Here is a 23328-nt window from a genome sequence, read left to right on the forward strand (position 1 = left end):
CCCTTCCAGTTTGTGCCTTTCTCTGCTGGACCTAGGAATTGCATTGGTAAGACTCTTGGTTAAAACACATTACCAGCAACGAGGTTGTAGCAGAAAATCAACTTGCTGAGAAAGTTTAGAAACGATACTCAATCAATAAAACTAATAAAAAACACTTGAGGAATACGTCTTTATAGAACATTTGCAGCTGCCAAAAAGTTAGATAAAATTTAAAAGGACACGTTTAGTCATCCTTTATTTCTTCAGCGCGAATCACTGAATATGACAGATTGTATTAATAAATAAACGACGCCACTGTAGACATTTAATGAACAAGGAATGTGCGAGTGTTTTCTTCTTGATCGAATACGCAAGTAATTTATGTTATTATGACTTTAGTGCAGTGATTAAACAACTTACTGAACCAGCAATATATGCCAGTTATTTATTGTTGGGCCACTGAAACCCCACACATCTGAACAATTCAAAATTTACTGTAATTTTAAATCACTGTGGAAAGTGTTGGGTGGATTTATTGATTATTAAGCTATTCGAACAGTGTTTACATTCAATAGTCTTTTTCATATAACGGCACTCTTAAGCACCCGTTTTATATAAAATATTGCTAACAGGTCAGTGTAACAAAAAACAAACAAAAAACAACGTGTTCACAATTTTTTAGATCAGATAAAATGTTTAGTCCTCTTACAGGTCAAAAGTTTGCACAGTTCGAATAAATTATTCTTCTCACCCAGGTCATGAGAAGGTATAAGGTTGAGTCGAAGGTGCCGATGGAGAAGCTTCAGCTCGCCTTCGAAATCGTCCTCACTGCACCCGAGGGGCTGGAGCTCAAGTTCACACCAAGAGAACGACCAGCATGACGACGAATTTCCTCCGCTAGTAAACGGTAATACAAATTTTTCACTTGAAAAAAAAAACATTAAAAAATAGTACCTCCATTTTGTAGTCAACAAATTAAACTTCTGTATAAGGGGGGTTTAAAGATGCATAGAAAATGAACAAGTTTCAGAGCAATCCCCGTAGTCGGCTGGTCATTTGAATAAATCCTCGGTATACTCTAGCCGGGAAATCCGCGCACAAAGGACAACACGTTCCGTGTTTTCTTCCTGTAGCCTCATTTCGAAAAACGTCAGGTTAGTCAGGCATTTACCTTCCTCCGCAATTCGAACCAGCACGGCTCGCGTTGCCAGAAGGACAACATATTAAAAGTATTCTATTTATTATACTTTTTTTTTAAACGAGAAAGTACGCTTAAAGTACGTTTGTTGTATACTACGACACACTCTCGATTCTGAGTTAAACCTTTTAGATAGCTTTATTGCACTTAGCTATTTAGTTGTGTGCTAAGCAAGGACATAAATTCTGCTTCTGCAGTCAACCCAAACTAAAGTGTATATACGTAAAGTTTTTTTTCAATTATACTACGTGTTAGGGTAAGCTCGAACCTACTCAGATAATACAGTCTGAAATATATTATTGTTTCACAAAAGTGCAGCGTTTGTATGCATATAGCATATTACTTCTTGCAGGTCACATGTGCTAACTGTACTTACCTTCTACGGTAGGTTGTATCATGTTCACTTGTAATTACTTATTTTAATGAGAAAATTAATATGCTCATTTGAACATAACAATATGACTTTTAAACTGGCTCGGTTTCTAAGGCTTTTAGAATGGCGCGCTTACCCCTCGCCATCGATCAGGAAAAACGAAGCTGTCACTCGATGAAACGTCATGGTCTCGTTTTCATTCAGTAAATCGTCGGTCGATCAAGGTTTGGTTTTTCGACTAAACAATTTAGCTAAGGATGTCTTCTTTTCTGCTTCCCTTACGATTGAGAGAAGATCATATATTCCCGTCGGTCGAGTAACAAATGGAATGTTGGGTACATTGTCAAATCAGCAGGTTCTTTGGGACCTCCTTTTTTGTGGCATTGTTGAGAAGCTTCAGGCAGCGAAAGCGAAAAGCAGCAAACCACAGACCCCCGGACACAAAAAACAAATACTTGACAAAAACGTTAGAGACCGGTTAGCGCGAGAAGAGCAAACCATGGCTTCCGATTTCCTTCACCTCACGTGTAGGCTGGCACGCACGCACATGCATATGAAAACAGACCCACGCGCTCAGTCACTAGAAAGAAAAAAAAAAAAAAAAGCTTTTCGGTAAGCATTACGTTCCGTTTCCCAATCTTCCAATGACCCGCAGCGAATAGGACGAGCCATCAAAACCGACTCAGTACTACGAGGACGTCGGTGGAGCTTTCAGTTGGGCGGAACGACGCGCATTGACTCCAGGTCGCTGCCACTCTCCCAGCGCTGGACTGGCTGAGACGCATCCACTAATGTCCATTTAGCGTGAAACGAAGTACAGCAGAATTCAGATCCAGACTTCCAGCCTCCGGGCAGCTCCCGGGCTCCACGCTGTCCAGTCATGTAAAGACAACAAACCCGCTTCTGTTGGGCGAGGCGAGAAGGGGAAAAGGCAAAGGCGCTGCAAGAAATAGAAAAAAAGACGATGCGTGGGGAAGGGCGGGAAGAGCCTTCTATAGAAAGAAGGCGCCGTTTGGGCGTTGGCTTACAGGCGTGAAGAAAAAACAAACAAACAATGACGTTTGGGGGGATTTCGGGACAGAGATTAGAGCAGCCTGTAGCCACGCATCGCAGCAAGATGAAAAATGGTTTGCTTGAAAGTGAAACTAAACAGAACAAGTCGTTTTGGGGTAGGGAAAAAAAATAAGTGAAAAATAGGCTGTTATAGGCGCGAAACGGTAATTTAGGCTCAAACGCCGAAATAGTCATTTATAGGAACTATAAAACCGCTCTTAAAACCCTCCTTGACTCGTAATTCGTGCCCATATACAAAAAAGGCACGATAGGGACGAAAGGAATAATATGAGCATTTGCCTAAAGATCCGGCCTCTAATAATAATACATACATATCAAAAGTGACACAGCTAAGTCTCATAGCGAGCAGATTACATATCTTGCGTAATTTACGATTCATATTTTCTAATAATCTTAGTATCTCATTATTCAAAAATTTATTTCACTGCGTTACACTTTGCTTTCGGATAACTACAACGTGTACAATAACGCCTCAAACCCATCTTAGACGGTTTGAAAAAATCGTCTTTCAAACGTATTGCGCTGCGATTTACAACATAGTTGCGGGTAAGTGGCGCGAGCTAGCAAGAAAAAAAGATTAACGGATGAATTTACTTCGTTCAAAAAGTGAAGCAAGAAGAGGAACCTGTCTAGGGTAGTCTATGACGGCATGCGCCGACGTCGTCTGCGCAATGCTGTCGGCATATGTCTAAAGCGACGAGGAATCCCCGGCACCGAGCTTAGCAGACGATTTTCCGAAAGTTGACACTACTCTTCCTCAGCGCGAAGCACATATAACTGTAAAATACAATCAAGGTACGATACTCCTATTAGTAAATAAAATGCGAAAAGAGGTACTCCCCATTGCCTGTACGGAGATGATCGACCGAAGCGTCTCATCCTCTCGTTCTTCACGATACACAATCCGTCTGCAGCATTGAAAACTCAGCGAGCACGGTTAAGCCACCATCGGCGAAAGCAACCGTGGGTTGCCCGAAACAGGTTCTTTTATTGTAAAGAGGTAATTTAAGCCGTTCAAATTTTCACTCTAAACTTCCAGCACTGAGCCGCACCTTTGTAGTAACTTGGAACCAGGCGCGTAAAAGGCTCTCTTTTTTTTCTTTTTTTTTTTTTGCGGGCCGTTTAATGTGGTTTCCAAGCGCTAGTGCACATGATGAGGACAAAGACATCGGCACAATAGTCTCTGAGAGCTTAAGACAGGCAGGGTGTGGTCAGCCAGAAACGCCTCGTTATCACTCCGCAGCCAATGATATTCGGGAGTTAGCCATTAAGAAGGCCCAAGAATCAATCACAAAGCAAGAAAGGAAAACGTACAGTCATTTACCTGTAAATGACTGTACGAACATTTAGACCGAAGGTGTGGGCAGCCAGGGTAAACTTCACAACAGTGCGCGCCCTGTCATTAGTCCTTCGGATATAACGCGGAAATCACCGCACTCCTCTTAAACCCCGCCTGTTATTCAAAAGTGCGAGGTGATGGCCATGAAACTACGGGGAGGAGGACGGCGCGTGCCTTGGGGAAATAGTACCCTCCTCCTTCTAGACGCGTCGTTAGGGAATTACCTCTTGACTTTGCAACGGTCAGGCACGTAGCCAGGATTTTGTTTCGGGGGGGGGGGGGGGGGGGGGGGGCGGGGTTCGCCCATCACAAACTGCTGTATGAGGCGGAGGGGGGAGAGGAGTTTCCAGAAAAATGAAAGATTTCGGGGGGGGGGGGGGGGGGGGGCCGGGCCCCATGAGCCTTCCCCTGGCTACGTGCCTGACAGTGGTATTATTGAAACGACGCCGGAAAGGAGAAGGATACTATTCCTGCTAAACACGGCCATCACCTTGCCAAATAGAAACAAAAACAAACGAAGTAACTGAAAGAAAAAAGAGAAGAGGACTCCTCTCCTCTTAGACAGGCTCCAGTCTCTTAGATCAATTTTCCTTTCCTTGGATTGGCTTATTACGAACGTAAAGCTCTCCGGGTAACCAAATCGAATGCGCAGATACGACTGCAATCTTTGTCAGCCCACGTCGATCGCTCCCAGTAGTGCAAAAGTGTTTACACCTGAGTAGCGGCACGCTCGATGCCGCATTGGTGTTGCAGGTTTTGAACGGGAATCATGTCGACGTCAATTTTAAGTAGCAGGATACTGGACGGCTGGGGCATGACCGGCATCAAAACTTCGTTTCTTTTCACGTTTGTGTCGACGTTGCTCGCCGTAGCTTGCTCGAGGCTGGTCATCAAGTGGCTTCGCATGTGCTGGATTCTGCGCAACGCCCCCAGACCACCGCAGAGAGGGCCATTTTCGCTTCTCCTAGACATACCGTTGGCCTTTGCACGAATGGATCCTCAGTTGCACATCACTGCAAGTACGACTGCACTTTGTGTTTGTTTTTTTTTTTGTTGTTTTTTTTTGGGGGGGGGGGGGGGGGCAGTTCCCGGACGCAGATGTCACGCACGAGAAAGGTGTATCTTACCCTGCCGCATCTTTCCAAAAATGCATCAGTGCTATAGGAAAGTTTGCTCGTATTTTTTTATGTACTAAACGCGATGTTTTGAATAGGGAGAGGCGTACTAGATGCCTCGAACTTGGTCTATCCTATAATACTTTTTACCGCTATTTGGATTGTGCTTTATCTTAAAGCGTGTAATTTGTGTTATTCGTACATTTTCTTTGCATAGATTTTCATTATCTTACCGAGCAACTCAGTAGGAGTTTACCTTTCGTTAAGTTATCGAAGCTTTACTAATTATACCGAGACCAGCGAACGTGATCATGTACATTTCCGCGGTACTTTATCATTGCTCGCCTCAAGAATTAAAACAATTATTGCGAAACATATTAGCTACGCTGAACCTCCAGTTAAAACACAGAATCGGCAGTCTTGTCATGTATTTAAGCTATTTGGTTATAAATTAGTTGCAAGTATAAATACCGCTGGCCTGGAGGCCTCCACAGCAAACTGCCAAAACTTGATTTATAATATTTGGATATATTTGTTCCGCTGGCGTTATAAATGAAACATCAAAGTGTAACGTGTGAACTATATATACAAATAAACTTGTGTTCTTCGTTTTCACATGATAAAACTATTTTGATTTTTATTATATTGTTCTAAGAAAACACTAAAATATTTCGTCACATCTCTTTTTTATGTTTTGTTATGCCTTTACGTTTTCAGTAAATGATACGTTTGCTAAATAGATTATCCAAAGCTTGTGCTATATTTGCCATTTCGAACCATGCGACAAAACAGAAGATCGGACTTATGTACGGACGAGGAAAACTTTTGGCGATAGTCACTATCAGTTTAGAAACATGTATTGATAGCCGAGTTCCAAGCATCTTATTTTTGTTTCGGAAGAAGCGGGAACCTGCTATCCCACCCCCAGCTTTTTTTCTTATGCTGTCGGAAGTGACTACGAAACTCCCTATTTTCAACAAGAGCCCCGTTTCATCCTCAAGACTGGTCACTTATACTGCTATCATCAAACTAAGAGTAAATATATATATAAAGCCACAGAAAACGCAATAAACGCCCGGTTTATTTTGTCCGCGTTTGTCGCCTCGTGATTCGCGCTCTTTAATAGTCTGATTAGCAGCGGAGCAATATTATGGGATGCTCATCGCTCGTTACACCCTAAATTTCTTAAACATTCTTTGTCTATATACGGCGAGAAGGTATTCTCAAATGCGTCTTCGGCGCTTCGAAACACGCGCACGTGGTAGCATTTAAGTGTGGGAAGGACTCCGAAGGTGAGCAAAGAGAAGACGACCTTGTACGTCGTACACTTTGTAAAAATCACAGTGTGTCTCATCTTCCGCAAGGCACTTGTGAGAGCCAATCGCCGCAATGTACGAAAAGGAAATGGATAATGGGGCTTGTTGGGGGCATGGAAAGAAGAATAGGTGCCACAAGGACAGAGACGGAGAACAAGAGGACCCGGAGCGCTGTAACACTTGGTGTTACAAAGGGGCGTGAAACGAAGAATGGCAGAAACTTGGACGAGTTGGGTATCCATTTTCAAACACTAAAAACAGCGCCAAAAAAGAGACGAAGGACCAGGGAAGACTCGAAAAAAAAAATATACCTTTCACCAAGTTGACTGAAAATCGTATAGTCAATCACCCGGTGAAAAAGATACCGTACTTTTTTTTCACTTCATTGTGTGTGATTTCCCAATAAACTCAGTTGAAAGTCAGTGCTTTGCCTTTCATTTTGCTTGCCCTGACATGTGAAACGTCATGTCCAGAGTGACACTGTACTGAATTTCTCCTATTTCTTAGGTGCAAACACATTTTCAGCCGCGACATTCACCGAGCTTTCTCCGTAGATAGCAGCGATCGACTCCCCCCGTGCTTTGCGAGACATTGACAACCCAAATATCGTAGAGTGCACGCAAAAAAAGATAAAAAAAATATATATATATACTATATATATATATTGCCGCCCGCAGAGCCGAGAAGGCAACGCTTGGTCACGGTCTTCTAGAAGATCCTCGATCATTCTCGCAGCAGACGTAACTTTCCCTCTGCTTTGTTATTCTCGAAAGTGCCAATTCATCCTCGCCCCGAGCGCGCGACGCTCGAACCTTCTTTGCCGAACTATCGAGATAGTGACGCAGGGTAGATAAGCAGCTGCCCGCCACCTTGTCGAGGCAGTCTCACTCTCGCTCGCGCTCTCTGATTCGCCGCCGAATCGCTGCCTGCTTTTCTGCTGTCTCGACGCTCTTGCGTTACTTATTTTTGGTTGGCACAAGTTCGCCAATTAAACCTTTATTTTCAGTTCACTGTTCGCCTTCTCGTCGCATTAATTCGTGACATTTCTGGTGGAGGTGCAGGGTACAAAACCCGTGCAGCGTACCCCTACAAAGAACTCGGTCAGCAAGCCCCATTCCCCGACGACCTTCCGTTGAAGACTCAGAGCATCGTGACAGCCGCTGTCTTCAAGGGCAAGCTCCTGAACTCGGACCCCTGCCGCAGAATTCAAAGAAGACCGCGACGATGACCGCTCCGCCCGTCGTTGTCCTGCCCGTCGCCCCCCGGTCGCCGACACCTTTCCATGGCGAAATCTATGAAGACGTCGAGGACTGGATCCTTCACTATGAGCGCGTGGCCCGCCAGAACGGATGGAACGCCGAGCAACGCCTCCAGAACCTCTACTTTTCGCTGGAGGGTACTGCGAGGCATTGGTTCGAGAATCACGAGGCTTCGCTTACGTCGTGGGACATCTGTGTGGCCGAGTTGCAGCGGACGTTCGCCACTCTATACCGACGGGAGAGAGCAGATCTCCTTCGGACGAGGACGCAAGGTCCCAACGAAAGCGTCAACAGCTTCGTTCAAGACGTCCTGCGTCTGAGCGCGCGTGCCGACCCACTAGCCGCCGACGACAAGAAGCTGCGCGTCCTCATGCGCGGGGTGAGGGACGACATCTTTGGGCTCCTCGTCCGCAACCCTCCAACCACCGTCGATGCGTTTGTCATTGAGGCAACGAACATGGAGCGCGCCCTCCAAGCACGCGCCTCCTCCTACCAACGACATCCCGGCGTCGTTGCCTCCACGCTGCTTAACGACGAGATCGGCGCCCGTACCCGGGACATCCGTGAGGTTATCCGCGACGTCGTCCGGGAGGAGCTCCAAAAGTTGCTACCTGCGGCCAGTCCTCCGACATCCCTCTCCATCGCTGAGGCTGTCCGTGAAGAAATTCACCGGACACTCCGGCCAAAGGTTCTCGGCACCATGGTGGCGCAAGAGGAGCCGACACTGAGCTACGCCGCCGTAGCCCGCCGACCGCCGCCTGTTGCCCATCAATACCAGGCATCGTCTCGACGGGACAATCCAACGCCGCAAATCCTTCGACGCCAAGAACAAGCCCAGGACGTTCGCCCAGAGCGACCCTCGCCGAGGAAGACCGACGTGTGGCAAACCGCCAACCGACGCCGCTCTGCTACCATTGCGGGGAAGCCGACCATGTCTACCGCCGTTGCCCGTACCGGCAGCTGGGGCTACGCGGCTTCCACCCCGACGACCCGCGACCGCCGTGGAAGTAGCCAAGTTCTTTGTGGAGTCTATCGTCCTCCGACACGGCGCTCCCCAAGTCCTGATTACGGACCGAAGATTCTCGTTCATGGCGCAACTGACACAAGAGATAGTCCGCCTGAGCCACACCGACCACCGCCGGACCACGGCATACCACCCGCAGACCAACGGGCTGACGGAGCGACTAAACAAGGCCATCGCCGACAAGATTTCGATGCACGTGGACGTGGAACACAAGACGTGGGATGAAGTGTTGCCCTACGTCACGTTTGCGTACAACACGGCGATTCAAGAAACTACCGGCATTACACCCTCTCAGCTGGTGCACGGCAGAAAGGTGACGACGCTGCTCGACGCCATGCTGCCCCACGACCCGACGGACGACGGCACTGACGACGCCCAGCTGGTCACCTAACGAGCAGAAATACGCCAGCTAGCCCGTCTTCGAATAAAGGACCAGCGACGTGTGGACGCTGGCCGGTACAACCTTCGCCGCCGCGACGTGGAGTTCCAGCCCGGAGACAGGGTATGGGTGTGGACGCCCATTCGCCGCCGCGGCCTCAGCGAGAAACTGTTAAAACGTTACTTTGGACCATACAAGGTCATCCGCCGCCTTGGGGATTTGAACTACGAGGTGCTCCCCGACGGAACTCGACCATCAGGACGCCGCCAGCCACGACCCGAAGTCGTCCACGTAGTTGGACTCAAGCCGTTCTACGCGCGTTAGGATTGTGACACTGCATGCTTGTTTCGTTTCGCCGTAATTGTTTTAGCCATTTCCGTTTTCCTTTCGTTTTGCATCGGGGCGATGCACTTTTAAAAGGGGGATAACGCCGCCCGCAGAGCCGAGAAGGCAACGCTTGGTCACGGTCTTCTAGAAGATTCCCGGTCATTCTCGCAGCAGACGTAACTTCCCCTCTGCTTTGTTATTCTCGAAAGTGCCAGTTCATCCTCGCCCCGAGCGCGCGACGCTCGAACCTTCTTTGCCGAACTATCGAGATAGTGACGCACGGTAGACAAGCAGCTGCCCGCGACCTTGTCGAGGCAGTCTCACTCTCGCTCGCGCTCTCTGATTCGCCGCCGAATCGCCGCCTGCTTTTCTGCATTCTCGACGCTCTTTCGTTACTTATTTTTGGTTGGCAAAAGTTCGCCCATTAAACCTTTATTTTCAGTTCACTGTTCGCCCTCTCGTCGCATTAATTCGTGACAAAATAAATACTTGAGTTCTGTTATATATACATATATATATATATATATATATATATATATATATATATATATATATATATATATATATATATATATATCTGAAGTCAAGTATTTTTTTAACATTATTTTAGTGTATACATTGCTCCACGTTTATTTCTGCAGAAATCTACAATTACACAAAGGAGATGTTTCCAAAGATCATCGACCAGGACTTCACGGTTGCGTTCTATGGCCCGCAACCGTTTCTTGTGGGTGCCACACCGATGGCCATGGAGGTGCGTAGATAACTCTAGAGATGTGGAAAGAAGGGGAAAAAATCTTATTCTTAATATTTATGTTCAAACTTGCTGAAAAATGTTTCCTTGTTTGAAACGCGTCCTTGAATAAATCGTTTCCCTTTACTTTGATTTAATTGTATGGCGCATACGCGCTCATGTCTATAGTCACATGTCTATATATACATGTGACTTTCATGTCTATACAGACATAAAAGAACTGTCCTGTCTGTGTGTGTCCCTTCTGAAGTGTTTTATTCTTTCGTGTTTCAAGTGCATAGTCACGGCTTACGAAACACCGAAAGTGGTTTATTATGCTCGTGTTCGTTGCCTCGTCATTTGTTGTTAGGTGTTTTTTATCGGTTAGTGCCGCAATCTTATTAGCTCCGGAACGATAATAAGGGGCTCGAACTTCGACACTCCCTGCGATTCTGAAACTGTCAGTGACTGTATTAAATAAAATTTGCTGCATTTTACCGAATCTTGCTTTCGATAAACTATATCCAAACCAACAGCCGCCAGATCTAATCACGAGCCAGTTTGAAACCACGTTATATATTATTCCGGCGTGCCTATCAGTGCGCGCTCCTGGACAGGGTACATCGCACGTCAGAGCAATACATACCACATTGCTTTTAATTGGCTCCATAATTAACCTGGCGTTTTATTGTTTCGGATGTCTATTGTAGATCGAGGCGAATGATAATTTTTGCTATTTTCTGTATTGTTAGTCTAATACATCTTGGTAACCGTAGTTTTTACATATTTCCGTTGTAAAGTCGCAATTTTTTTTATTGCAGGCCATCTTGAAAAGTACCTCAAACTTGAACAAATCTTTCATCTACCAGATGATGAGACCCTGGGTTGGCAATGGAATTTTGATAAGGTATTTCCATGGAAAAAGCTCGTTAAATTTTCACTTAATACTATGAGTCTTCTTTCTCACGACCTAACAATTTGGGCGATAGGATTCTTGCTGAAGTTTATTCTTGCGTTAAAAATGTGATGATCACAGAATAGCGGCGTCAATAAAAAAAAGAAAGAAAAAGCATTCCAGGGGAATTAAAATATAATTAAAAATATTTCATTCTTAGAAAACAAACCTTCGATCTTGAATTGGCATGAAAGCCATGAATCGCTGGAACCCTTCCAGAAGATGATCAGCCGCAAGTAGTACGTTGCACGCTTCATCAAAGCATGCCAAGGGGGTGGAGAGGGAGCGATACTCAATAACTCATAGGACTTTGAGTTTTTGCTCATCTTCACTGCACAGAATCTCTCCCCATGGTCTGTCGCATACTTCATTTGTCATTTTGTTCATTGATTGTAATATTATTAGCGACTGACAAGACTATGTAAGGTAAGAATTAACATAGCGACTCAGTGTTTAAGAAATGCAAGGCATAACTCGTTATGCTCCCATTTTAGAGCGCTGCTCTTAGGCGTCAGTTTCCAGGTTGAGTGGCGCCGCCGTCGGCGTCGCCATCGGCGTCGGCGTAACCGCGCTAAATTTAGCGGGGAAATTGACATCAAGTGACCTTAATTTTCCCTGCTAAATTTAGCCGGGAAAATGACGTCACATGACTTGGTGTCACGTCACGTATCAGCAAATTCAGTTTCTCCGCTAGATTTACCAGGAAAATTGACGTCACGTGCGGAGGAGGAGGAAGACGGGAAGGTGCAGAGAAGAAGGAGGAGGGGAGGAGGAGGCGGAGGAGTCGGGGTGAGGAGGAGGAGGGGAGAGGAGGATGATAAATGGAGGAGGTTAGAGGAGGTGTAGGAGTAGGGGAGAGGAGGAGGGGAGACGAGGACAAGGGGGGCAGGAAGGAGGAGGAGGGGAGATGGACGAGAGGAGGAGCGGAGGTGGAGAGGGAAACGAAAAAAAGTGAAAGCCGTTTACAACTCCCTGTAACACCGAATTAGAGCGCAGCTCTTGAGGAGGAGGAGGGAAGAATACTGGGGGGTGAAGTGACCTGGGGGGGGTCACGTGACCTTGGGGAGTCACGTGACCATGCCGATGATGTCATCAGTGACGTCACTGATGACGTCATCAGTGACGATGACGATGCGGACTCCGATGACGTCATCAGCGATGATGACGATGACGATGCGAATGTCGGTGACGTCATCAGTGACGTCACTGATGACGTCATCTGTGATGATGACGATGACGATGCGGATGCCCCCCGAAGTCACGTGACCTCCCCGATGACGTCATCGTCACTGATGACGTCACCGGCATCCGCATCGTCATCGTCATCAGCACTGATGACGTCATCAGTGACGTCACTGATGACCTCACCGACATCCGCATCGTCATCGTCATCATCACTGATGACGTCATCAGTGACGTCACTGATGACGTCACCGGCATCCGCATCGTCATCGTCATCATCACTGATGACGTCATCGATGACGTCACCGGCATCCGCATCGTCATCGTCATCATCACTGATGACGTCATCAGTGATGATGACGATGACGAGGCGGATGCCGGTGACGTCATCGATGCCGTCATCGGGGAGGTCACGTGACCTCGGCGGGGGTCACGTGACCCTGGGGGTGTCACGTGACTTCGGGGGGGGGGTCACGTGACCTCGGGGGCCTCGTGACTTCAGGGGGGTCACGTGACTTTGGGTGTCACGTGACCTTGGGGTGACCTTGGGGGTCACGTGACCTTGGGATGACCTTGGGGGCCACGTGACCTTGGGATGACCTTGGTTACGCCGACGCCGACGGCGACGCCGACGCCGCTCAAGCCGGGAACGGGCCCCTAAGAGCTGCGCTCTAAAAAGGACGGTCATACCCTCCCTTTCGTACTCTACACTTCTCCTCCACAAGAGCTGCGCTCTAATTTCGCGTCGCAGAGTTGTGTAAAGGCCCGTTCACACTGTTGCAACCCAGTACGACCGTGAGAGACGATGCTTGTTAAAACCTCTTAAATTATCTTAGGACGAGAGAACACACTGGCACGCTGGCGCCATCTATGCGGTGACCCTGGAACTGCATTTCACAAGAGCGAACGTTTTGCGGTATTTCCGGGGTCAAATGTGCCTAATACCTTAAAGAAAGGCTCGTTTATAACGTTGACAAAAGTTTTTCGAGCCAAGAAAGAAAGGATAATTTGCGAGGGAAATAGAAAATATGCAGGACCGCCAAGTTTACACTGCAACCCAATAGATGGCACCAGTGTGTCCTTTCGACTTAACAGGTTTTTAAGAATCCAGTTTTAAGAGGCCGGCAAGAATGTGAACGGGCTTTAAACGTCTTTAATTTCTTAGAGCGCAGCTCTTAGGCGCCCGTTTCCGTGTTGAGCGGCGTCGATGTCGGCGTAACCGCGCTTTGCATTATGGGACGCTTCCCCGCTAGAGTTAGAGGGGAAATTTTCCGCTAAATTTAGCGGGGAAAACTTGCCGCTAAATTTCGCTGGATATTTTTACTAAACATTTAGCGGGGGAAACATAATGTAGCTAAAACAGCGCAGGACGGCAAAGACAAGAAGGAAGGAACAAACAGGACGGGAGAGGCGCTGTCTCTTCCTGTCCCGTCCTGTTTGTTCCTTCCTTCTAGTCTTTGTCGTTCTGCGCTGTTTTACCTAAAGTATGTTTAGCCCATGGGCGTACCAACCGGGAGGGCAAGGGGGCGCTTGCCCCCCCCCCCCTCCCCCCTGTTCTCAGAGCGGGGGGGGGGGGGTCAAGGCATATGATTTGCCCCCTGCAACAGCCGCCACTGGGCAGGGCAAACCCTGCATGGCCGGCGGCGCCCAAGAGATACCAAGGGCACCGCCCCCCGGCCCAGAGGGGGGGGGGGGGGGGGTCTGGTTTGCCCAGCCCCCCTTACTCAAAAGCAAGTTGATACGCCATTGGTTTAGCCTACACCAACAAGCCCAGCTTTCAACTTTGGTATTTCGGGGGAATTTTTCCACTAAATTTAGCAGGGAAAATTTTTCCGAAAGGCTTAGCGGGGAAATTTTTCCTCTAAATTTAGCGAGAAATTTTCCAGATAAATTTAGCGGAAAGTTTCCCCGCTAAATTTAACGGAAAAAAATACCCGCTAACTTAAGCGGGCTAAGTTCCTCGCTAAATTTAGCGGGGAAGTTGACGCCACGTGACCTCAACACAAATTTAGTTCGCCCTCAATTTTTATCGGGGAAAATGACGCAACGACTTCGTGTTACGTTACCCATCAACAAATTGAGCAGTAGGAGGAGAGGAGGGGGAAAGGAGGAGGAGGAAGGAAGGGAAAAGAGGGAAGGATAAGGGAAAAGATGAGGAGGAGGAGTGCAGGGGAAAGGAGGAGGAGGAGGGGGAAGGAGGAGGGGAGGAGGGGAGGAGGAGGAGAGGAGTGGTGGGTACGGAAGAGGAAAGGCATACCCTCACCTCCGTACCCTCTCCTCCTCAAGCGCTGCGCTCTATACTTCGTTTCAGCCTAGGTCCAGACGGAGCCGACTCCACGAGTTTATGGGACGAATGAAACAACCTCAAAAGTCCAAGTCACTGGGTCGTTTCGGTTTATGATTGGTTCAGCGATGATAGAAGACGTACATAGACGCGACGAGTGCAATGATGGGCCGTTTTTAACGCTCTCTGATTGGTCCCATCAGCTCATTGCATCGGCAGCTTCTGAACCTAAGCTTAAACGAAGTATAGTTTCTTATCACCGAGGTTTGTTAGAGTCTTTCATTTTTTACATCGCAATTATCTTCTTCTAGTCTTCTAGTGTCGCAATCTTTTTTCTGAAGACCGATATGATATAACTAGAACTTGTCCACACCATGGGCTTCTTCGGCTCTCAGTGTCTATTAAAACAACAATGCGGCGAACACCTATGGTTCCTATCACTACTTTGTCCACATCTGTGTCTGACTTGCTGTCCTCAGAGTGTCATATACAGGTCATCGTTGGATATTAGTTTTTTTTTTTTTTGCATTCAGAAAGCATGGAAATGTAACGGTCGGCTATTTAAAATAAGCGAGATGTATCCTGTTATAACCACGTACGATGCTTTCAAATAGTATCTTTAAAGGGATGAGAACCCATTGTAAGCATACATATGATGAGTGAGAGGTAACATATTATTCAGAGTTCAGAATAATCCCTTCTTCTTCCTTCAGCGACAAAGGTGTCTGGAAACCAAGAAGAAAAATGATGACACCGGCGTTCCACTTCAGAGCGTTAGAAGACTACATTCCCATTATGAATCGCAGAGCAGAAGAAATGGTACATGACATGGCGACAACGATCGAACTGGAGAAGACCTTCTTTGATGTCCGACCGATAGTACGAAGGGCCGCTTTCGCGATCTTGTTCGGTGAGTGCGTGACTTGGACAGAACAGCTGTTGTTGACCGTGATATGCCACTAAGCGTCCTGAAACATAATTTTCTTTGCTCGTTTTAATTTCTTGATTCGACGTTGTACGTAAATAAAATAACACGCCGCGATTCATTGCGGCGTTTGTTTCTTTAATATTTTCCATCCATCTCCTTCGGACATATTCCTCTTGCCTGTTACATCAGCGTGATTTCTTCTTTTTTTCTTACTTTGAACTATTACGTACAGATGTGGCAGTCAGTTATTAAACTGAATATCTTTTTTCATGTTGTCTGCTTTTTAAAAACAAATTATTGTGCAGAAACATCGATGGGAGTTCAAATTGACAAGGAAGAAGTGGAACGAATGCGACTTCTTGAGATCACCGAAGAGTAAGTCGATTGGTTGCAAGCTCACGTGCGCGCGCGTAGTGCACAATAAACGAATACAAAGTAGAAGGGCGTAGACAGGGAAAGCGCTTACTCCCAACTTAAGTTTTCATTGAGACGAAACTCCAAAGTAAACAAAAGTATTCCACACCATCATGTCCAATTCAGCACCTGTCAAGATAACGTATCTCTTTCCTATGTAAAGTGACCAATGTTGGGCCTACACATTGCCCAGACCCTTTTTTTTTATCGTGCAGGCCCCTAAAATTTCCCTAGTCATCTGATCTCCCCCCTTCCAGCAATTGTGATGTGATGGAAGTCGAGCTAACAACCAAATCTGCGCAAAGAAGGAACAAGTCTAAAATTAAAGATAATGGTGGTAAATAATGTAATATACCCTCGAGCTTCTTCTAGCGATTTTTCAGTTACCTAAATCATTTATTACTAGTCTTTGTAAACAGAACAGCGCATGACTATATTCAAAAGTTCCCCCTTTGTTCAACCCCCTCCCCTTTTTGAAAAAAAGCAATAATAACAGAGAAATAAAGAACTACTACAAATGGAAAGTACCCTGGTAATAATTATATGCATTCAAAGCCTTAAAAACACGCTGACTAGCCTCGCCTTGTGCTTTACTATGTTTCCTGCTTCTCTTGTTTTCATCGAGCGTGGGTCATGAGATGTTGCTATATCACTAACAGATTAAGAAAAGCAGCCTGTGGCAAGTCCCGATTGTCGTATTATCATTCGGCAGCCAGTGAGGTTAAGGCATTAGCTACTCAGAACACCAAAGACCCAATCCCGACAAAAAAAAATTAAAGCTGGAGAATCGTAAGCCACAAGGATAAATGGAAAGCGACATGTCCTGTGCTCGTTCTATATGATCGCTTTTCTTTGATCCCTGTAACTTACCAGCGCGCTCCAATTTGTCAAAAATAGTAAGCCATATTCTGTGTTTCTTCAGATTTCAGTGACTATTTGGGCAGTAATTAAGTAAACCTTTATGCAATTTTATCCCAATCCGTTGAACAAGGTCTAGGTTTCTTACGCCGAGCTGTGACGTTCATATCTTCGGAAAGCCTTAAACTGTATATTTAGGTAAATACATGCAAGTACATATCTTACAACAACCAGGGTCTACTTATTCTATTACACTACTCCGTATAGCTACCAATTACGATAATAAGCCTACTCCAGTCTCCAGGACATTTTTTGGTACAATTAGATGTCCTCTTAAAACATAACGTGAACCTTTAACAAAAGGAGCAATTCAAATATTTACTTTTTTTTCACGAGAGGTTAAGATGTGTAATCGGTTAAGTGTCAAGCAGTGCACTCATACATTAAACCTGAATCCCTTGCCGAGCAAAGAGGTCTGTTTATAAATAATATTTTACGTTCTACGTACAACTGATTTCAGACTTTCCGCGAGCATCGTCGCGCGCGCAGCCAACATCCTGCACTGGCCAGACTTTATCTACAATCTGACCAAAGAAAACCACGAGTTCCTCGCCAACATAAAACATGTGCAGACATACAACAATCAGGTGAGTGCATCACAAGAGTTACCGGCGTGTCTCCTATAGTCATCGGCCGCTTAAGAAAAGGCAGGGCGTGTATTACGTTCGCGCCTCTTGCTCAGTGATTCGCTCCTCAATGCGATTTGCGCAATGCGCGATGAAATGTGCAGCTCATTCTCCCTGCGCACATTTCATGTCTTGGTAGAGTCATAAAATAAATTTCTACCTGGTGTTGCTGCCGTGATTTGTTGTGTCGGGTTCTGCAAGAATGACAACTTTAAAACCTTTTTTTTCTTTTTTGCTATTGTGTAGGCCGGCAGGCGCATATATGTCACACTCTGAGGATTAGTAGGATGATATTTTCTGGTTTTCTGGCTTAGTAATCCTAATAAGTCTTGCTAAAAAGGTAACCAACTTTGAGCAGGTATTAGTTGAGCGTGATCCAGACTTTGTGGCCATAACGAAAACATGGCTGCATACTGCTGTAAGAAACAGCGAAATTTTACCTCCTGGTTCTAATATTGTACGTTGCGACCGTGAGTCGCGGGCAGGAAGCGTTGGCCTAGAGACAAAAAGCAGCTTCAGCTTTCAAGACCTGAACAAATTACCCGAGGTCGAATCTGTTTTTGTTAACATTACCTCTTTTAACCCCTTAAGTGCCACTTTTTTATAGCAACCTAAAAATGCCTTATATATTATTAAGGAATTTTAGTCCTCTATCCTCCAGTATAAAAGATAGAATTTCAAAAGTTTATTACAAAAATCAGCGGGGCGAAAAAAAAAGGCGCCACTAAAACGAGTGTTGCAATCTATGATCAGCGCCGCAAACTACTCGGACGAGCCTAGCTCGTTCGCGGTATTGAAGACTACCGCAAAATCCGCTGGACGAGCTCGTCCGTGGCATTTTGAACCAGAAGGCGGCCACCGTTAATTCTCCACTGATTATCGGCGTGGTCTACCACCCACCTAATGCCCCTAGATCCGTCCTATAGTATGTTAGCGATTATGTCTTGACACTTGCTCAAAAATCCAAATGCTTTATTTAAGCTCGCGACTTTAATACGCCGTTAATTGAGTGGGAGTGACTTCGTGCCAGGCACGTAACCAGGATTTTGTTTCGGGGAGGGGGGGGGAAGGGGCGCGTATGGCAAAATGCTGTATGAGGGGGAGGGGGGAAAGGAGGTCCCAGCAAAATGGAAGATTTGGGGGGGGGGGAGGGGGCGGTCCCCATCGGCCTCCCCCCCCCCCCTGGCTACGTGCCTGCTTTGTGCATAGAGCAATCCTAACTCAGAGATTTTAACTGATATGGCATTCAATGCAAACCTTCTTCATATTGTGCACAACTACACTAAGACATATGGGAATTCTAACCTCTTAATACATCTTGTATTTCTTTCTGATTTTCTTGCAAAACAAGCATGTGATTGTCGTGTTGAAGAAGGCATCTCAGATCATCGCCTCGTAGTTTACGACTTCACAAGACATTTCTATGCTACACCACATTACTGAAGCATACGTCACGTTTATAACCTCTCAAAGACGAATGACGTGTCCGTCATCAACGGACTTGAACTCTAGATTTATTTTCGGCCGTATGCCGCGATCCTAATAGGAATATAGGTCAACTCTGGGAATTATTTTACGGCAAAATAAAGGAGTGTATGAAGAGATTTGTTCAGATCATAGAAAAAAAGTAAGACAGCGCAACCCTTGGATTAATCGCGACCATACTGCGCCTCCAGAGAAAAATTAGGCGGCTTAAAAAAAGAAACTGGTCTGGTTTGTCAGAGTTACGGGATCAACTTTCTGAAATGATGAGAAAGAAACTTTCCAAAACGTAACGCTACACACTATTTTGAAAACTGACCCGTTGAAAGTTTGCAGATTTATGGCTACAGTTAGGAAGTCAGTTCAATCTCTCGTTGTTTCTGATATTGTTTTAGACGATGGCAACGCTATCGCCAACCATTTCAACTATTATTTTACGTCCGTGTTCTCGGTTGATAATGGTACTAGTCCGGATATCATCAGAAGTATCAGCTAAGCCTAGAACGTATATGATCTTATCTCGTGAAATTATTTTCCAAGCTTTACTTAATTTGAGTATGAAGAAATGCCCTGGTACAATCAATATTCCCAACACTGTTTTGATTAGGTATGCTGAATGGTGTTCCCGTCATTTGCTTATGCTGTTCGACAAGTCTTTTTCTAATTCGAGTGTTCACGAGTTGTGAATGTGGCAGGGTAATTCCTATACATAAGTTGGGATCGTGCAGATCTGCCTCGAACTTTCGCCCCATTCCTTGTTAAATTCCTGCTAAAAAAACCTTTGAGCATATTATCTTTAAACACATTTCGGAGTTACTTGAGACTAGATTTTTTTAACCTGAACCAGCATGGTTTCCTGCCGGAATAATCAACAGCAACACCACTTGTAGAAACCACTCATAACTTTTCGCATATCACTTAATAACACAGATCAGGTGGACTTTATATTTTTTGGATCTTTCAAATGCGTTCGACAGTGTTACTCACCGTAAGCTTCTAGCCAAGCTATCTTCAGTTTTACTAAATGAAAGGTTAATGTTATGGCTTCGGTGAACAACTCAGCACCAGATATCAATGTGTTGAAGTAAATGGATGAAAATCATCCCAGTCCAATGTATACTCGGGAGTTCCCCAAGGATCGGTGCTCGGTTCTTTACGTGTTTCAATTTTTATCAACGACATCGTGAATAATATACTTATAGCTATACGCCTTTTGGCTGACGAGATTATCATGTGCACCGATGTAAGATTGATCGCGGATCAAGAAGAACTCAGTCTTGGTTTAGAAAAAGTGAACAAGTGGAGCAAGGAGTGGCAAATGTCCTTACACTTCAATAAATGTGTGTATATGCATATAACGCGGGGAAAAAAAGACTTCCCTTTTTAACTACAATGTGCGCGATAACCCCCTTTCACTAGTTACCTCATATGTATACCCTGGAGTCATCAGCACAAATCATCTACGACGGAACTTTCACATCACGCATCTCACAGATCTTGCATTAAATAAACTTTGGCCTGAAATCTGCATCATCCACCGTTAAAATAGCAGCGTATAAACATTTGTTAGATCACTCCTTGAGTACGCTGATATAGTCTGGGGCCCCTTTACAGCACCTGACATTACTTTAATGGAAAAAGTTTAAAGAAAACGTTTACGCTTTATTTACAAGAAGTACTCTCGCACTGACTCCGTAACGTAACTCTATACGATTGCTAGCCTTTACCCCTGGGAACTTCGTCGGAAAATCGACAGGCTAAATTCTTTTATTTAATTTATCTCATGACCGCTTTAATCTAGACAAGAATAGCTACATTTGCCGCTGCGTGATCCACGCTACCCCTCTAAGACGCAGACCGTTATGGCCCTTGTTTAACATACTTGTAAAGGAGACAGGTTTAAATTTTCTTTTCTTTTTTCTAAGGACAGTACATGAGTCAAATTATCTTCCTAAAGGGCCATTCACACATATGCAACCGAGTAAGACCGAGAGAGACCAGACCGGTTTTTAAGCCTCTTGCGACGTCTTATGACCTGCTCCGCTGCAGCGCATCCGGGCCTAAGACGTCGCAAGGGGCTTAAAAACCGGCCTGGTGTCTCTCGGTCTTAAGCGCCGTTCACACATATGCAACCGAGTAAAGGCCCGTACACTCTCTTGCAACCGAGTACGACCGAGAGAGACGAGATCTGTTATTAAAACTTCTAAAAATTTCTTAGGACGAGAGAACACACTGGCACGCTGGCGCCATCTATGCGGTGACCCTGAAACTGCTTTTCACAAGAGCGAAAGGTTTGCGGGATTTTCGAGGTGAAATGTGCGCAATACCTATAAGAAAGGTTCGTTTATAACATTCACAAAAGTTTTTCGAGCAAAGAAAGAAAGGATAATGCGCGAGAGAAATAGAAAATGTGCCGGACTGCCAAGTTTACACCGCTACCCAATAGATGGCGCCAGTCCACTCGTCGTAAGAGGTTTTAAGGAACCCACTTTTAAGAGGTCGCAAGAGTGTGAACGGGCCTTAAGACCGGGAGAGACCAGATCGGTGTTTAAGCCTCTTGCGACGTCTTAGGACAGACCGGATGCGATCCTGCGGAGCTGGTCCTAAGACGTCGCAAGAGGCTTGAAAACCGGACTGGTCTCTCTCGGTTTTACTCGGTTGCATATGTGTGAACGGCGCTATATGCAACCGAGTAAGACCGAGAGAGACCAGACCAGTTTTTAAGCCGCTTGTGACGTCTTAGGACCAGCTCCGCGGCTCCGCTGCAGCGCATCCGATCCTAAGACGTCGTTAGAGGCTTAAACACCGGTCTGGTCTCTCATGGTCTTACTTGGCTGCATATGTGTGAACGGCGCTTGATGGTGTTGTATGTACAGCTGAACGTGTTGACATTATGAATGTGGCAATATGCAGTGGATGACCCTGTTGATTTTTCTCTCAGTGTATTGTCAGTGATGATTGTTTACTGCCAACTCCTACAAGATCTCCAGAGTTTTAGTGTAAATAAATATATAAGAAATAAATAGGATAATATTGTCTGCTTTCTTTAATTATATTAATTGACAGCTTAAGAACCCCAGGGCGTTCCTCATTATGATTCCCCTATTTGCTTAGTGATTCGTCCTTTGTAGTTCTTGCTTGCGAATACCTCAATTGCACTGACTGCGGAGCTGCAATGAGATGATTGTGACTGACAACGCGCTGCGTTTCTTTAGCGGCTACTCAGAGTAGTTATTTATGTTCAATTTTCCACCGACATGCCGGATTTGTAATCTTCGGGAGTTGACTTCGGCTTCCTGCTACTTTTAAACATATTTAGAGGCAAGCCCTCCCAGACTAACATTAACGTAAACACTTTTTATAACTGCACGATTGCAGATTGTGAAACAGCGCAAGGCCGATTACGAGGCTGGCATCGGAGACGAAAAACTGAAGAAATCTTTTCTCGATATCCTGCTACGTCTGCACATCGAGGAAGGAATTCTCACCGAGCAAGACGTCAGAGACGAAGTGAGCTCCATCTTCATCGGGGTGAGTACATTTTTTTTGGACCGTATGAATAAAAAAGGAGGAAGGAAAAGAAGCATCATCAATATAATTCCTAATTATTCTTACATAGTGGCTCCGAAAGTTTTAGTGACATACCTTATTTTATTCTTTTTTTTTAGAGTAACGCCGTAAGAATTAGAGAACGACACAATTTATCTTCACTGCGCTAGTATGAGCGGAACCTTGAATTAAAAAAAATACGGAACATAAACACCCGTGTTAAATTAGATGTTATCTCTAAACTCTGCTTTATCCTACGTTTGAACGCAGCGAACGCTACGAGACATCCCGGCCAATCAAACACTGTGAATGTATCACGTGACAGTCACAAAGCATTAGATTTGCTTAGAAGACTTAACGGAAGCGTCCTTCGCGGTTTATAGCAGGGTGAAACGGAATATATCAGCGCTCCAATCTCTCAAGCATGCAGCGCCGCCTGTCCTCCACCTCGGCAAGCTTCCCGTAAGCCGCTCGTGCGAATGGCGGGGGACGCCAACATTGGTGTACAGTGGCTTAAAGGGGTAGTACAGTAACCAACCGAAACTGGATGAGTGGTGGCGCGCTCGAAGACGGCCGCGTGGCGGCGCTCGTGCGTCCAGCACAACAGAGCCGTATATTGGGAGAGTTTGGCCCGTGGGTGTGGCGACGAAGGCGCCGGAGAGGAGAAAAGTAAATGAAAGGGAGGAGAGCGCCGAAGGAGCGAGAGAGAAAGAAGGGAGCAGAGAGGAGACGACCGCCATTTTTAAGCAACACTGTCGGAGACTGGTCGGAGAAGAGCACTGCTGAGGCTACGCGTCGTCTGCTACGGGCCGACTTCTTTTTCGCCTGAATAAACGTTTGTGGCCATACGCCAAAAAATCTTCATTTATTAGCT

General features: G+C 45.7%; 1 protein-coding gene across 1 annotated transcript in view; it reads left to right on the forward strand.

Moving 5' to 3' along the window:
• Positions 1–755: 755 nt before the first annotated feature.
• Positions 756–23328, forward strand: part of LOC120841286 (cytochrome P450 4V2-like) — a 38494-nt gene continuing 15921 nt past the window's right edge. The window contains exons 1-8 of the mRNA XM_040212154.3: positions 756–886; positions 4836–4982; positions 10025–10137; positions 10938–11023; positions 15251–15447; positions 15771–15840; positions 17258–17384; positions 22284–22436. Coding sequence (XP_040068088.3) covers positions 4868–4982; positions 10025–10137; positions 10938–11023; positions 15251–15447; positions 15771–15840; positions 17258–17384; positions 22284–22436 — 861 coding nt within the window. The 5' untranslated portion in view covers positions 756–886; positions 4836–4867. The remainder of the gene's footprint in view (positions 887–4835; positions 4983–10024; positions 10138–10937; positions 11024–15250; positions 15448–15770; positions 15841–17257; positions 17385–22283; positions 22437–23328) is intronic.

This window comes from Ixodes scapularis, unplaced genomic scaffold (assembly GCF_016920785.2).
Source record: "Ixodes scapularis isolate PalLabHiFi unplaced genomic scaffold, ASM1692078v2 PGA_scaffold3__209_contigs__length_174095766, whole genome shotgun sequence".
Lineage (NCBI taxonomy): Eukaryota > Metazoa > Arthropoda > Arachnida > Ixodida > Ixodidae > Ixodes > Ixodes scapularis.